The sequence below is a fragment of the Platalea leucorodia genome (genome assembly GCF_965183815.1).
Source record: "Platalea leucorodia genome assembly, chromosome: Z".
Taxonomy (NCBI): Eukaryota; Metazoa; Chordata; class Aves; order Pelecaniformes; family Threskiornithidae; genus Platalea; species Platalea leucorodia.
The window spans coordinates 42,310,097-42,327,931 of record NC_138858.1 but is presented as its reverse complement, the minus strand read 5'-3'; the positions used below and the strand labels follow the sequence as shown (position 1 = coordinate 42,327,931).

The 17,835-nt window shown below is 39.5% G+C and overlaps 1 protein-coding gene across 1 annotated transcript in view; it reads left to right on the top strand.

Annotated features, from left to right (window-relative positions):
- Window positions 1–312: 312 nt before the first annotated feature.
- The window catches only part of LOC309603096 (guanine nucleotide-binding protein subunit alpha-14), a gene marked incomplete at both ends in the record, with an annotated part of 90,517 nt that continues 72,994 nt past the window's right edge, over window positions 313–17,835 (top strand). The window contains one exon of the mRNA XM_082337498.1: window positions 313–433. Within this exon, the coding sequence (XP_082193624.1) occupies window positions 313–433 (121 nt within the window). The remainder of the gene's footprint in view (window positions 434–17,835) is intronic.

Genomic DNA, 17,835 nt, shown 5'->3' with positions numbered 1-17,835 from the left:
TTTGTGTCGCTTCGAAGCAGCCGGCTCCCTTCGCCCCCCGCCCCGCCAGGCCCCGGCGCGCCGCAGGCTGCCCGGTCCCCCTCTCCGCCCGCCAGGCTCCCGGCGCCGCGGGAGGAGGGTCCTTCCCGCCCCCCGGAGCAGCGGCCCGGCCGCGCCTGCGGCCATTACCCGGCGGGAGGAGGCGGCCCCTGCCCGCCCCGGCCCCGCGGCCCCTCCGGCGGCGGGAGGGGAGGCGGCAGCCCCTTGCCGCGGCGGGGAGGACGGCTTTCCTCCGCTCCCCTCCGGCGGCGGGAGCCGGGGGCGCCGGTGGCCATGGCCGGCTGCTGCCTCTCCGCCGAGGAGAAGGAGTCGCAGCGCATCAGCGCGGAGATCGAGCGGCAGCTGCGCCGGGACAAGCGGGACGCCCGCCGGGAGCTGAAGCTGCTGCTGCTGGGTGAGTGCGGGCCGCCGCCGCCGAGCCGCCCGCTCGCCCCGGGGCGGGGAGGCACCGCGTCCCGGCCGGGGTCTGCTGCTCCGGCGGCCTCCTGGCCGCTGCCGGCAGCGGCTCGTTGAAAGTTTCAGCCGGCGGTACCTGCGTGCGGCAGGGCTCGGGGGGAGCGGCAGATTTTTATAGCCCGGTGCGCGTAGGGTTGCTGCCTGGGGGCTTTCTTTCGAGAGAAACCCAACCCAACCCAACCCAACCCAACCCAACCCAGCCCAACCCAGCCCAACCCAGATGTGGCCAGGCAGTGTGAGGAGGCCATGGTGTTCCACACGGCGATGCTGTGGTAAGGCAATGGTGAGTGACAGGTAACTGCAGGCCACGGAAACGGCGTTTACGTGCCTTACCGCGACGCCTGGCCTGTCCCGTGTCCGGGAGAGCACGGTGGTGCTTGGCGCTGGTGTCCCCAGCACCGTGCGGAAGGCCCGCTGGTGAGGAGCGGGGAGAGGCTGCGCCAGCCTGCCGGACCCTGCCGGCGTGCCCCTGCCCGGAGCCTGGCTCCTGGGGCACCGTTTCCTACATCACCCACTTGGCTTTTTCAGTGAGTGCTGTTTCACTGGCGGTAATTCAGCTTGGCGGAGGTGTCGGTGACCGCTCGAGTGCAGATGAAGTTGACAGCTTTAAGCTGTCTCTAGCTGTTGCTGCTCCACACAGGCACTGAACACACCTACGATGAAGTTCCTGCTGCTCTGACACCGGCTGGGGGGGAAACAGCCCACAGCAGTGGCTGAAAGAAAACAAGAAACCATCTGATACAAAATCTTAGCCAAAGGTGAAGCAACCTTAGTCTAGGAAAGATTTATTTTTCTGTGATGGCTGTGTGTGCCCAAAGAGCTCAGTGCAGCAGCTCTCAGGTGTCCAAGCTCCCAGTGTGGGAACAGCTTCTCTCGCTATAACCAGCACCCAGAAGAGAGGTCTGTGTCTGCAGTGCTGTGAGTCGGCGAGCTAGCGCTACCGTCTACCAGTGCGAATACTCCCTTGCTAGAGACTCTGCCTTCATCTCTGCTGCAGACGGGTCAAGATACAGCAGCTTGCATAATGTACCTCACCAAATAACCAACCAGGCCTCAAACAGTAAGTTTTTAGGAAGAGTGAACAAAACTGTAGGTCAAAAACTAAGTTTAAACAGGCTGCTCGCAATGTTGAATTACAAAATGAGTTTAACATGAAACTGATTTAAAAAAAATGAAAGCCCAGAATACTGACTCACCCTCAGTGCCATATGTATGGTTTGCTATTGCCTTTGCCTATTACCTGTGTAGAAATCTGTGGTTGATTGATGCAACAGTCTAAACTGACGTCTGCTGGATTTTGCAGTGAATATTTATAAGAAATAAGAATTGTCTGTTAAAAACTCCTCTAGCGCAATGTTTTATCTGTGCTGCTGATGACTTAAAAGATTGGAAAGGAACTTTTGTTCCAATTTAGTTTGCTTCAGTATAATGCCCTACCTTTAAGCAATTTAAATGTTATAATGTCTACTGTTTTCACACTTTCTCCTCTGTTTGCTTTCGAGATAGCACACACTGTGCAATGTTGCTTTGCTTTAACTGAAAGTACTGTGTGTGTTTTTCTGTATTCATTTACTGTTTTTGCCAGGAAAACAGGTGAGCATGAGAACAGTTGGGTTTGTTTTGAAAAACGTAGGACTAACAAAAAAAAAAACAACCACATACCAAAAACCTTACATTATGACTCTGTATTTTTTCTTATTGAAATAATTGTAAAACACACCTTCTCCAGCCATATGGAGCAGTGTACAGCTATGATTGTTGTATGTTGTGCACAACAATTGAAAGAATTGTTGGATGGGTTGGCTGTTTGAATGTAAAGCAGAATATACAAATAATACTTATGATTTGGGGTAAAGCATAATTTTATAGTTTTTTGAACAAGAAATAGCAGATTCTTAGTGTGATTTTAGTAAAGTATACAGGAAAGTAAATGGAAAGATAGAACCTAGTAGGCAAATCATAAGGAGCTGCTCCATCTAGAAAGTGAGTTCATAGACCTCATATCAGAGATGAGATGAAATTTTTAACTGAGGGTGGTGTCCTTAGGTAACTCCTGGCTGCATTCCTGTGGACAGCTTGGTCAACATTGTTGAGTCATGGTGTGGAGAGCCCGTGGATGACCAGCTCTAAGAGGCTTCGTTCCGGAGTCTGGATTTCTCCAACCCTTGAGTTATTTAGATGAAAACAATTTTCATAGCTATCTCAAAGGAAAGCTTTTGGCTAGACTGAGACTTAGGTTTGATGGAGAAATTAAGAGTGAAATCCCGTGTCCCTATTAGCCATGAAGCCAAATGAGGCTATTGGTTTGTTTTGATGGCAAACCTGTCCACTACAGTATTTGAGTCCAAGTTTAAAATTGTAAGCAACTGTAATGTTCTAACTTCAAAGGGCAAAAGTAAGTTTGACTACTGTCTGTGTTCGTCTGCTAATTCTTGTTGCACCACGGTCAGCTTGTCCTTCTTTAAAAAGTACTTTATTTGCTTGTTGTAGTGCAAAACCATTAAGGAAAACCTCAGGTGGAGCAATAATATCACTCACTCATACAAAAAGACTGCAAACCTGTTGGAGAAGTAGTATGCTTTTAAAGAAGAGACCTTTCAAAAGCACTCATCTGTGGCAGTCCTCGTGGGTCTTGGGGGAATACAAAGCCTTTTTTGAAACTAGCTCTTGCAGTAAACAAACTAAAACTTAGTTCTTACCTAGGTGGGACATTACCAGTATATGTAATACTGTAAGAAGGGTAACTTGTTTGTGATAGTAATTAGGATATTTTCTTGAATATGGATGTAACCATGTAGGTCCAGATATTGCAAATGTACTTTAGAAAGTGTAATTTGAAGCATGTAGTTCTGTTCAATGAAAAGTAAAAATGTATCTTCTTGTCTGGCAAATTTAGCAGTTCCTTTAGTCTTTTACATGATAGGAAAAAAGGTGGCTATTCTGGATTACTGTGATTCCAGCAATGTTTTGTCGTCAAAAAACATCTTCAAGGAATGATGCGCAAGAGTGGCATAAACATGACTTCCCTCCTTTCCCTAGCCTGTACTCTCAGCTTCCAGCTGCTCCTGTCTCAGGAGCTTCCTGCGCCACACGGAGGTTCTGAGTTTTCAGCAACTCTCAGTGGATTCCTCTTCCATGCATTTATCTAGCATCCTTCTGCCATCCACAGCATTTTGAGGCAGGAGTTGGGTCAGCTAACCTGTGTTCTGTGTCAAAACCCATGTCCTTTTGTTTTTGATTGGCCTATTCCTCTTATTTTAAACCTCTTAATATTTGTTTTGAAAGAGACAGCAGGCTGTCAGTGCCTATTCACTCACCCCCATGCTTCTACTGGTTTTACAGACCTATTATATCCCTCTTCAGCTGTCTGTTTTGCAAGTTGCAGCAAATAAGTGATTTTTTTTCTTCACTGTGCCCATGCACATGCATGGCAGTAGTGTGCTTATAAAGGGGGCTATAATATATTTTGAAAGCTTGATTCTTCTTGAGAAATATACTGGGAAATGGGTCTTTTTTTTTTTTTTTTTTTTAAACATTGATTTTCATTGTTACCCTTGGATATCTGTTCCCTACTTGCTTTCCTTCTTCTTTTTTCTGCTTTCCTTCTTTTTTTTTTTTTTTTGCTTACCTTCTTTTTTTTTTTTTTTGCTTTCCTTCTTTTTTTTTTTTTTACTTTCCTTCTTTTTTTTTTTTTTTTGCTTTCCTTCTCCCCCCACCAGCCAAATGGATCAGGGTTTCCCTCTTGACAGTGGCTGCAAACTTCAGATAGAGCTCAGATTGTTCCATAGTACTGAGACCTTTTGCAGAATTGACCCCATTGCACGCATTATGGGTTTCTAAATAAAGACCCCATTAAAATCTCCTAATTAAAGGGATTTGTTGCTGGGAGAAGTGGGCATTTTTTAAAAACAAAACCAAACAAAATTAATATAATGGCTAAGACAACAAATGTTTCCTGGTAGCTTGTAAGAGGACATAATAATTTATAAATAAATACTTAAATTGTGATTGTGAATAAAACTTCAGTGTAAAACCTCTAAGCATGGGGAAGATAATGCTGCTTATGAACACACGTAAGCATCAGACTGTGAACTGGGGGGGTAAGCTCAGGTGGTCCTGCTGAAAGCCCAGTGAGGCCATCTCAAGTGGATTTGCTTCCAGTCTGCATCATTATAATGGCCGGGTGTGGAGAGGATCATGTTTGACAGGCAAAGTCAGTTCTCAGTGATAAGCCACATTCAGATAGACCAGCTGCTCTTTCTAGGGCTTGTATAGTGGAGAGAGATGCATATGTGGAGGTAATCCACAACAGTTTTAAGAAATGATATAAAGGTGGTAGGCTGGCAGTACATGGACTCCTGATTGGAAGTAGGAAAATGTCCAACCAGACAAGACTAAGACAGTGAAATCAGTGGAATAAGATTGCACTTTTGATAGACATGCTGTTGTAGGCCTTCATTTTCTTTTAAGCACCTGGAAGAGTTTACATTGATCATATCACACGTGGGTTGTCTGAGAACCCCCTTTTTTTTTTCCTTTCTCTCTAATTTTAGGCCATGCTTTGGCAAGGAGAAAACACAGAAAATAAAATCAGGCTTTACTGAAAGCTTTGCTATCGTGCATGGGACACTGTAGTCACTTAACAATTTTCCCATTTAAAACATAAGGCTAACAGAAGAAATCACGATGCTGTAAGACTGAATCACGTGACACTATGATTAGCTTTGGAGTTTCTAAGACAGTAAAGGAATTGACCAGCACTGCTTTTTGCATTTCTCAGAGAAGTGTCCTATATTTAGAGAGAGAGTGAGTACAAGCGTGCAGATTTTAACTGGCAGTAGGGAGTCTTGTGGAGGCTCATCTGTTTCTGAGGGCTGGACAATGGTCTGAAATAGGTGATAGAGTCCTTCTGTGGGATCTGTCTTCCCAATTATGCCAAAAAAGAATGAGTTTCTAAACATACTCAGCTACAATCTAGTGTGAAACAGTCCAGTTTTACATTTTCACTTACAGCCGGGTGTATGGACAGAAGCACTGTGTTGAACCAGGAACTTCCATACAGGTAGATGAAGCACTTTGTGGCATTCGTTGCAGCAGCAAGACATCTCTTTGGACCTTTTGTTTCCTTAAAAGAAGTCATTACATTTCTACAGGAAGCACAAATTAATCCCTCTGAGAACAGGAGAGTTCTAGATGTGTCAGCATAGTTAATTTTTTTGATGGCACTGTGTGGTGGTGCGTTCCTCCCGCCCTGCCCTGGACCACCTTACGATCACTGGGACTCCTGTCAAGGCTTGGCCTTTGAGCAATGAGTCTGGCAATTAGGCGCCCCTTGGTCGTACCAGGCACTCTTGCATGGCTGAGCTGGAGAACAAGAATTCCTTGATCTCACCTGGCATAATCAGTCACCCCTTGACAGCTTGGGGTCATGTCATTGTGGATTGTAACTCAGGCGGATCGGTACGGGAGGATTGTACCTGCCTTCCTGAAGTTAATGAGAACTCAGCAATTACCGACCGGAGCTGTGGCCAGAATGGAAATTTACTGATGCCTAAAGTCAATCATCTCACAACCCTATAAACAGCGGTACCACGGGAGACCCTTTGAGCTCTCCTGGACCTCAGCGGGCTGCGCCAGTATCTCCCTCTGAGTAGGACGCCTCTCAGAGCTGCGAACTCTTTAAGTTTGCATACGGAGGCCTGACGACAGGACCTGGGCTGATCTCCAGTGCCCTTCATTCCTTGAGGCTCAGTCTTTGCCCATGAGGCAATCATTTGAAGTGAGTATTTCACTGAACGCGAGGGGAATTTTTGATGGGTACCTTTATCTGCGCATACCAAACTCGCGAGGGATTTTAAGAGGTACCTTTATTAGGCCTATTGTGTGGTTATGTGTGTGTGTGTGAATCGTTACAAATATGGAAGTAAGCTTTATTTAATCGCTTTGTAGATGCTAGAGTAACCAATGATTAGTCACTACTAAATTCTTGTGATTCTCTTCTTACTGTGAAAAAAACCTAAACTGCTGCTAAATACATACAATCCTTAGCCATAAACTGTTGACCAAGTCTGAGACTAGGACTGGATCCAGCCACACCTAGGCTCCTCTCTGAGAAGGAGTTTAGAAAGCAAGGGGGTCCATTCTGAACCTCGTGACTCAACGGGAGGGCTTCCTTTACCCCCCTTGTACTTCCTTCTATCTCAGTCTCCCCCCCGCCCCTCTTTCTCTCTCTCTACATATATTCCATTCATTTAATAAGTGATAGAGTGAACCTTGCCATTGAACGTTGTTAAATCACCCTTTTATGAATTTCTATTAAAATCACTATTTGCAAATATCTGTGGCGGTGATTATTTAAGCGACTTAATGGCTCATTCGCTGCACACTGGGCAGGCTGGTATTCATGGATGTGATAAAATACGACTTATTATTTTTGAGTAGTGGCATAGGAATAAGAAATCTGTCTATGATGAAACTGATTTGAATGTGCATGAGTCAGAAAGATACAGAGAAAGGAAATATATCCATATCAGTCTAATGATGGTAGAGTCAATCTTACCAAAGTCTAATGATGGTAGAGTCAATCTTACCAAAGTCCTTAGTAGATCAGTCTGTTAATCTAAACCAGCAGACTGTATAAATTAATCCGAAATAAACATCTTTGGATTTAATATAAGCTCAAAGAGGCAAGACTGAGCATGTAGAGTGAATAGGATTTTTTTTTTCAGCACACTAATGGCTTTGCATGTTGGTTTGTCAGTTTTCTGCTGTAGCTCTCACTGGGTTGTAATTACCAGAAACATTTTACTCTTCCATTTTGAATGTGGTTTTTATGCATAATTTTTATTACTGTCAATAACCCGATCTGTCTGTGGTGAATGAAAGGCTAGTGAAAACCTTAAGGGCTGAGACAGAGCTGAGTTAATCAGTGAGTGTGACTGTGCCTGAACCCATGTCGGTGTTGGAGGGCGCATTCAAGGCATCTTAGCCTGTGCAACTCCATAACTCATTGCAAATACAGACGTGAGATAAACTGCTGCTGTGCCTCAGCTCCTCACTGTTAACTGGCAATAATGGCTCTTGGTTTATCTTCCTGGGATATGTGAGCTAGAGGAGTGCTTATATCCTAAGTCATGAGGATGTATCTGATAGTGATTGCTTGCTTTTCTGCAGCCCTCCTTCTCCAAGCTGTCTGCCTGCCTTTGTCAGACATATTTACTGTATCTGTGTTGGCTTCTGTGAACAGATTTTATAAAAAAATGAGGAATCCCTCTGCTTATCTACCTGGTAAATATGTTCTTTTTTTTTTTTCTATCTGTTTGAAAATTAATACCAAGAAGAAAGTGTAAAACTACTCTAACTTGAAGAGATGCAAAGAGAGGAGACTGTCTTAGTTTGAAGAATAGTATTTTGACATGAAAGTGGTTAATCCTTGTTCATTTTGTTTTAGTAGTTTGCTAACACAGGATTCCCAAAATTGACTCTAGCAAAAACTGATGCAATGAATGAGTGATGGTTATGCCTTGAGATTCTGATTGTGTACTACGGTTTCTAGGAGTAAATGAGATAATCCATTTCTTCAGAAGCTAATCTGAGCAAATACTTGATACAAATAAATTTCAGTAGCCACAAGCTTCATCATGATGGGCAGTTGTGGAATATTTATGGACTGTTTGGATTGTACATGGCTGACTGGCATCGTGAAGTCCAGAGACAATGTAAGCATATGTAAGAACAGCTCTATCAGTGTACAAATACATCTTCATTCTTAATTATTTCTGAATCACATTACGGATAGTTGGATCAAGGTAGCATCCTTTTTTAATTCAGAAAAACTCAAGGTGCTTTAATATTGAGAACCTCATTTTGCAGGGCTGAAGGTAGACTGGTCCCTGGATGAACATGCTGGGTGGCAAAACCAATCACAATTTACAGCAACTAACACAAACCTTTGCTCAGATTTTTACCCATCATCAGTATGTGTGTCAAGAGAGTTAATTTTAGTCAAACTGGATTTTATTCCTGAGAAAGGTATGTTGAAGGTATCAAGCGATAATTCATGAATTCTCCCCAGGTATCTTTTAATTAAAACAGCCTTTCCGTTCATTGAATAGAACAGTTTAAATCTTTCTTTTGACGTTATCATTATGCAATTTTAAATGTTTTAAGGATTGTATTAAGATAACATTCCTTTATTTGGAAGTTTAGCAAAATGATCATTAAATGCCAGTGCTTTGTGCCAAAAACATTTTTTGGATATTAGTTGAAAATGCCAGTCATTTTCCAACTTCAGTATGCCCTGTGGTTCATTTGGGAGAATTTAACTGTTGTGTTTCTGGTTGATGCCATCATTATGAAAACATCAAAGAATTTTTTTTTAAATGTTCAAAGGCATAGGAGTTACTAGACAACTAATAGTAGTTGTTATAAGATAAAACAAGCACAGTATTTTGAGGAGGAAGAGGATCACACGGCTTTGTTGCCTTTGGTTTTGTGTTACCTGGTATACAAAACCCATGAAGCATTACTTTGGGAGGGGGGAGATTAGTAGTGAAGAGATGAGGACACAATCTGTTGAGAATGTTTTGCTACCTATAAGGTCCCCAAAAGGTAATCCACTGAAAGGAATAAAGTGGCATCCCTACAGTTCTTCTATAAAGTGACATTTCACTGTTGACCATTCTGGCTTTTTGGTGGGCCATTGTTTTCTGAGATAGCTACTGTTCATACTTCATATTCCTTGAAGAAAGCAACAGAACAGAATAAGGGAGAAAATGCAATTGTTTTGTTTTGTTTTGGTTTTGTGACTGCTATCATAAAGGAAGATAATTGATTTTTTTTTTTTTTTTTTTTTTTTTTAATTTCATCCCATCTGGCCTTGTTTCCAAAGGAAATAATAGCATAATAGGCAAGGCAAAATTAGAATTTTCTGAAATGATTGTTTTACTTAAAAGGGAGGTTAATGAGTAGTATAATGTAATAATCTTTACCCTCCTGAAAGAGAAAGAATGAAGAAATGAACAATTATATTTTTATGATAATGCTATTAAATCTTCTGTTAACTGCTCAGTGATTCTTGTTAGGATTCAGATCACTTTCTTTTACCTTATTGAAAGGGTTAAAAACCACAAGAGCAAGAAAGATGTTGTAAATACCTTAGTCACTTAATTAGATCAGAAGACACCCTGGTGTGATTTAAAGATGTTGTGAATACCTTACGGTTTCATGTGATTTAGGGAGTAGCTAGTAGAACAGTTACAAGATAAGGGGGGCTCTGGGATAATCTCGTTACAGACAACTTGGCCTTGGGAGAACAGATGCACAGAACCATGAAGATAGGAAGACACCAAAGAATGGCAACAATAGCCTTGAAGGACAATGTCTATGTGATCCTAGGACTGAGTTTGCGCAGAAGCAAGGGTCAATCAGCGAGCACAATGAAGAAGACTATGAGCCTTCATCTGAAGACCCCCAAAGATCACTTGAAGACCACCATGAGAGATGACTGTGCATGTGAATTGGATATTTACATATGCTAATAAGTTCCTGGAAATATCATGTTTATGTAAATGAATTCCCGGAAATCCTATGAATATGTATGATTGTATAGTATATATTCTCTAAAAATTCATTAACTCCTTGGAGCACTTATGGTGGAGAATCCCCAGTGCTGCCCAGTGCTGCAATAAAGGATACCTGCTTAATAGTAACTTCATTGCTATTGAGTTTCATTTCAGGGACTCTCTGAATGCTCCATTTCTCCCCTGGGGAGATTCGGACTGTGAGGAGAAGCATCTGTGAATTTTTGTATCATTATTTGCTTCGTTGTTCTTTGTATAAGTAACTTTGTTTGCCTAATATTAGTGGAAAGAAGTAAATTGAGTAGTATATCTTTCTGCTTTGAAACTGATACAAGGACTAGCTTAAAATAAGCGCTCAGGATTCCACAGCACCCCAGTTATGCAGGAACACCACATATGAAGTACTGGCCACTGAGCTAACATAAATGAACGTGGAGCTTATACATTGCAGGCTTTGATTTTGAAGTACTAAGGAACTACAACTTAAAACCAAAGCCTGGCTCTTGGTTGAATTTCTCTCTGAGCAGCAGTAGCTTAGTGAACTAAGCAATAAATTGTTTTGTTTGCACAAAACAAACCCAATAGTGCGTACGTTCATTTTATCTAATTTGCTGTGATTCATACAGTCTTTGCTATGGCTTCAATACTAACCCTTTCCAAGTGAGTGACCTGATTGACTGTTCAAATATATGAATAAATTGCCCTGTAATATCACAATCACATTGTGATCATACAGTGTAACTAGATCTGATAAAATGATAATCTACTGTTTTTTAATGATCGGTGTAATATTGATAAATGTATTTAGCTGGCTGGCTTCCCTGTTACCTCCAGAATAACTCAGTACGAATGAAAGCACCCAGAGAAGGCAAGGACTGCTGTATGCTACTCCTTTACCTTCTTTTCATGGTTTAAGGGTGGCTGTACCACATCGTTATTGATTCATAGCTACTATTAAACACACTTTCTTGTAAAAAAATATTTAGCAAAATCTGTCATGTGTCACCAACTCACTTTTTTTCCCCACTACATAAACAGAAAACCTCTCCAAGTAATAGATATTGATTTTATGTCTAGAAAGTGCTGATCCATGACAGATTAGTGCTTGGCTTCCACTTGAGTGTGAGAATCATATAAAGCCACTATTAATTTTGTTCCTTCTTGATTTGTAAGAGCAGATGGTCAATTTGAGCAAACAAATGCTTCTGAAAGAGTGCTCCTGTTGGAAAGAGTAAAACATAAAAACTAAAATATTGTCCTGGGAAATAATTTAGCTCTAGGTTATGCAGAGAAATATTAAATAAAAGTTTTACTTATTATGTTTTCCTTTTCCCTTTTTCTTTCTCTAAATCAGTTCCAGGTCTAATGATTTCCTCCACTGAGGAAAGCAAGTTCGATCATTTTTTATGGGTAGTAGTATACAAATTGTTGCCGCCAGAACTGTTTGTTTAAAATATACCTTCAAAGCCCTTGAGATTGCCACTTCCTAACGTTGTAAATGTACTGTATTTAATTTAATCTCTTTAATTTGTCTGGTCATCTAAGCATGCAGTTTCATTTGCAAACATCAAAAAGGGATCAGAACTCATTTGGAATTTGTTCTTCAAAAGTTGTAGATACAGCTTTCTTTGCATGCAGAATGCATGTTGTATTATCCAGCATGTTGGAAGTTTACCTTGAGTATGTTACTTTGCTATGCCTTCATTTTGTTTTAATGTATTTAGATATTGCTCTTCTTTTTTTTTTTTTAAAATAATTTAACTCCTTTGAACTTCATTTAAAAACTGTTGCATGTAGCTGCCTTTGCAAAGTAAGCTTTTGGGTCAAGATCATTGAAGGAGAAAATTCTGGAAAAAAATTTTAAACTGTTGTGGGTCAGGCACGGAATATTCTAATTACAATACTTTACAAATGTATGTGAATATTTTCCACCTCAGTGGTATTAAGAGTTATTTTTAGGCTTGTCTTGGAGGAAGTGATCAACTTGCTGATGTGTCCTGAAGACTCATTAGCCTAATTGTTTATAAACCTCAACACAGAAAACTTACTCAAAACATGCTTTTGGGTTTCTGCTCAGAAGGGTTCACTCGTAGCTGACAGTATGTAATGTTGTGCAGGTTGGCACTTTCAGTATGCTAAAAACAAAGTTAAAATTTGATTCAAGTACATAAAATCTCATTCTGAAATTAAAATCTGATTATAATAAGGCACATGGGAAATCTGAGGAAAGAAATTACTGGTAAATAACAGGTGACTACTAATCCATTTTACCCAAGTACTTTCCTATTTTCAGTCAGTAAATTGATTTAGCCTGAGATTTAAAGGGCCCTGAAGAAAGATTTTGATTCCTTTCCTTAGCAGATGACCAAAAAAAAAAAAAAAAAAAGTGAAAAATTAGGTCATATTGATAACTTTATCACTGAAATTTCCATTGTCTATCATATTTAATTCCTGAAACTTAGAAATAGCTCACGAACTTTTTTTGGTTATGTATTTTAAACTTTGGTTATGTATTTTAAACTGTGTTAAGTGGCCTTTGAGCTGTCTTGTATCTTAATGGTTTTCTGTAGTTACTATGCGTTCCCTCACATCTGTTACATGTATAAAATTCTCTGAATTTAGGTGAAGATTTTGTACATATAACTTTATTTGTAGTATTTCTTGAAAGACTAAGCTAACTTTCCAGTATGCCTAGCAGAGTGCAGTTTTCTACCCTTGCCCTTTCCCACTTCTCAGATGTATTGCTTGATGTTTGACTGTTGACTGGATCTCTTTGTTTCTTTCTTAAATAGGGACAGTAATCTGATTTTATTTATCTGAAATATTGTGTCTTTTGAAGTCTTCCTATAGAAAGCAGTTTGCAATGTCAGTGTTAAAAGTACGGTAAGATACAGCTGAAAAATGAATGTGCCAATATATGGCACCCTTTATGAAAAAGCTGTAAAATATGAGTTTATTTACATCATAATTGTAGAATGATAGTAGAATTTCTTGGACGTTCTAGTTTCTACTGTTGCGTAGTTAACCCAGAGTGATAATTGCAGCATAGGAAACTTTGAAGTGATTTTTCCATCACTTCTATTTGCAAATTTTTCATTGATATATCGGTTGAAAACAGAGCACAGATGGAGCAGTTTCTACTTAAAACATACACACTTAAAGCAAGTATTATCAAAAGCAATGTGAAAAAATGTTAAATGGTAAAAACATAATTATGTAGTATTTTTCAGTCTGTGCTTAGCACAGCAATGTTCATGTTTCAGATATGTTAAAGTTATGGTGTTTTGTCCAAAAAAGAAGGAAAAAGGAACAAGATTTGGTAGTGTGTTTAGTATCTTGTTTCTTTTAAGTTTTGTTTTAGGAAAATTAAGTTTGAGGCCTCTTTAACTCCAGTAGTACAAATTAAGTATACATGCTCTTAAACAGAAATCAAAACATAAAGCTTCATTAGCTGTGATTTTGGTTTTCTCAAATGTCCTTTTAAAACGGTGTCCTTTTCCAATTGAATGAATAGTTGCTATTTTGTACACAATATTCTTCTAATATTCATACTCTTCTAATAGACTTATTGTATGAAATAACACAGGGATGATTAACTTTCTCTAGATAGCATTCTAAACTGGAAATAGGAAAATAACTGGTGCCTGAAAGTGAATTGCTGCTTTTTTTTCTTGGTGGGTGGAGAGAGTAGGCTTTGCTCTCTGAACAGTTTCTTTTGCTGGGAGTAGTGGTGACTGCATATGTATTTTAAGTAAAACTCAAATTAATTTATTTCAAATATATTTACACTGAACTGATGGATCAAGTTGCTAAGCCACTATCCGTCATATCTGAGAAGTTGTGACAGTCCTGTGAAGTGGATGTCCCATCCCTGGAAGTGTTCAAGGCCAGGTTGGGTGGGGCTTTGAGCAACCTGGTCTAGTGGAAGGTGTCCTTCCCCATGGCAGGGGGGTTGAAACTCGATGATCTTTAAGGTCCCTTCCAACCCAAACCATTCTATGATTCTATGATCTTCTCTCATTATTATGGAATTTCAATGTGATTATGTTAGGAAGTTAGATTTAGCTTACAGAGTTATTTTTTGAAACAGTATTACAACTTGCTAAGAGAAAATTGAATGTGCTTGTAATGAATACTAAATATGAGTTAATAAAACATCATTAAAGTTCAGGAATACATTAAGATATTTCGTCATTGACGTTCTGTTGGGCTCCTCAGTAATGATGCTCCTCGGTACTGAAATAACCGTTTCTACAATGAAAGTATTAGTTTAATGATGACACCTTTTTCTCTCTCAAGGTTGAGCTAGAGCTGAAATAGCTTATTGGAGATACCTTCATTTGTCATCTTCAAACTAAAGGTATTCCATGGAAGAAAAAATTATTGTAAAATAACATTTAAATAAAAAGGAAGAATGGGTTTCTACATGTATGACATACTTGTAATGTTTTGTGGTTCCACTGCGAGTCCCAGGTCTTCTGTAGTTAATTTCTTTTAAATGTGATTACTTTTCCTACAGCTTGTACTTATGCCCAGCTTTTGCTGAAAAAGCATTAGAACTTTATGCAGAGCATCTTGGAAATCTCTGTAGTTAGCCACTGGTTGGGAATTGCATGGAACACTAACTGAAAAGCAGAACACTTCAAGTAAATAAAAATACATGTCACAAAATAAGCCTTTTTTTTAACTTACAAGTAAATACTTTTTGGACCCAAATATTTCCAACGTAATTGTGCGAAGCACTTATCCATAATCATAATATATTTTTTAAAAAGGAAATAAGTTCCCAACCTGGTATATTTTCTTTGGTAGGAAAGGCCAAACAATTCATTTTGGCCCTTAGGACATATCTATTTCACAATTCCTAGCTTTGTGTTTGAAATGAAAATGTGTTTTGTATAAAAACTTGGCATTTGTTACCCAAGCAGAAAGCTTTTATGCTTAGCTTTGTTTTGTTGTTACTTAACGATCGGAAAGCCACATGGCAGCCTGTGTTTTTTCTGAGGTAGCACCTTCTGTGACACTGAGCTATGTAACCTCCGAGCAGGAGCTGGTCTCTCTTACTTGACAGACACAAAGGTGTCCTAATTTCCAGCTGAAATTCTTAAATGCTAGCATAATGGATGTCAAGACAAGATGTTTGCAAACATCTTGTTTAGGAGAAGTTCCTGCCAATCCCACAGTGCAGAGTTGCCAGATCCTTACTCTTGATGTGTATCAGTGTACTGTAGGTTTTCCTTTTTTTTTCCCCCACCCGGTTACAGCGCAGTGTGACAGCTGTGTAGATGAAAGCAAGGTTTATTTCACTGGAAGTTTCCACTGGTTGTTCAACGTTTTTTCCCCCCTTTGGTAACTTTTGCAGTGCCAAGCCTTTTAAATTCTTTCCCAGTGCTTTACCTGCAAGTTCTTGCCATCTGCATGTGTACAGTCACCTCCGAGCACAGCTGTTTTGGCAGGTTGCTGTAAAATGACACCTAAAAAGTCCAGTTCTCATTGATAAGAGAAAGAAGAAAGACAGTGAACATGTTGCTTAGAATTACAAGCTGACTTGAGCACTGACAGTCTGTCCTCGAGATTAAATCAGTTATAATTTCCCATGCAAAAGAATTGAGGCCCTATAAAATCTCAGGATGGCAGTTCATTTAGGGTAGAGCTGTCTACAATCCTGTAACTGTGTGAGACAGAGATTTCAAACCTCTGGTCACGTTCTGAAATTGTTTACATGGTGAAGCTCTGGATAGGTGAGTTAAAGCCAGTTCTAACAGAGTTAGGAATATGTCTTCTATATAATGCCGGTAGGCTCAGTGAAACTTAGGGAATTTAGACAGGATTCAGGTAACATGACAGCTTTTTTTACTTCAGGGTGCATTTTTTAAAATAAAATGAATCATTAAATGGCTGTGTTTTTAAAGGACAGCAGCTTCTTACAAAGTTGTTTTTCATTTTAACGTGGTCTGCTGTTGTACTCAGTGTAAAGTATGCTATTTAGTACTTTTAAACTTAATGCAGCAGAAATATCTTTTCATGAGATGTACTTATCTCTGTAAAAATAGAAAAATTTAGTTTTAAATTTCAAGTTGTTTTATTTTGCACTATTGTGTCTTAGGTTTTATTCTTTTTTTTTTATCAATGCAGTCTTCAACAATGTTTAATCTGTTAATCACTCACACTTTAAATCCTGCAGTTCTCATCAGCTAATTGTTTTTAATACCTAGATGTTTGAAAATCCTGGTTTAAGTGCTGGGAATGATAAACATGGGATCTTTCTGGGATTGCATGTTACTCAAGTTTTTTATTTGGCTATGTGGAGAAACAGCTGGTGCTCTGTGAAATGCAGACTGAACAGAGGAACCTGCTTAGTACTTGCAGTCCTTTTATTGCAAATCATGTATGTAAAGTATTTCACACTTTTGAGCTTGTATCTGAGGTACACACATTAAATACAAAGCAGTATTTCTGGCAAGGGAATGGTGGTACAGTGTTTCATGGGCATGTTTCAAACCTTGTGTAAGTACACATCTAGCATCTGTTAAAGCAGTTGAATGGCTTCCACTGTGCTGAGCATGCTTTGGACTTAGAGTGCAGTCCCTAATTAGTATCTGTTTTACCTTACCTTTTCTAGGAGTAATTGTGTGGCTGTATGCTGGAATAAAGTACATATTTTATCACTTTTTGCTTTGTAAAACTCATCTAAGAGTTATCAGTGTTCACATGTGCAATTCAGGGTGATATATGGAGGTATTTTTCCATGCTCATGTGTTACAAATATTTAATTCAAGAATTGTTCTTAAGTGTCAAAAAGACCTTTGGTAACAATAGAAATATTCTCAGAAACTCCTATGAAGGCTGCTTTGATTAGATGAAATAATTGTAACTCAGGTTGCTTAGAAGCTGCAGAAACCCCCTGCCTTAGACTTTAGTATTAGCATGATTTTTCTCAGGACAATTTTGCTTGACTACCTTTTTGAACTGGCTGCTCCTTTATGACAGCTGTTTTTCAATGGGCCACCCATTAAACCATTTCTACCTCCCTGGCAAATGACTGCAGAAGTAATCTTTACCAAATTTATCTTGTCTCTTAAATTGTTGTTTGGCTATTTATCTGTTACTTCTGCATCTGGAGTAGGGTTTTGTAGTTGTTTCTTAAGTGCTATATATAATGTATATTGGAAAGGTTATCTATAGACTTGTTATACGTAACGCTGCAAACTATAACCTCTAGATCTGAGTAATAGTCATTTCCTTAGGAGGATTAAAACTCGGCATTTCAGGAACACTGATTTATTCTCCTCTTTGTCTCTTTGATAAGATCCATCCAGCTGTGCTCAGCAGCCACAGGAAAGCAAATATTAACAGGTTGACATATGTTTATATTCTCTGGGGGCCAGGGTATAAAAGATAATTCTTACTATTAGTTCTTTTACTCTTTTTTGGGGAGGACTGGGGGGCATCTATTGCTTTGCCCTTCGAGTTCAAATGTTAATAGTAACTGTTTTGTTTTCAGGTTACAGTGGTTTTGATTAAGCTCATGACCCCAAATCCTGTTAAGTTTTTTGCCAGTTTACATGGATGTATATCATTATATTTCAAATGGATTTATATTACTGTATTTGCATGTTACTGGATACAGTCAGGTTTTAAAGTCCCTTACGAAATTTGTCATAGTTTCTTCTTATACTTACAATCTTTTGAGAAGTTCTTCAGCCTCCTGAGTGCCCCTGAAAAACTGTTCCCTTTCATAATATAGCTGTATTTCTTG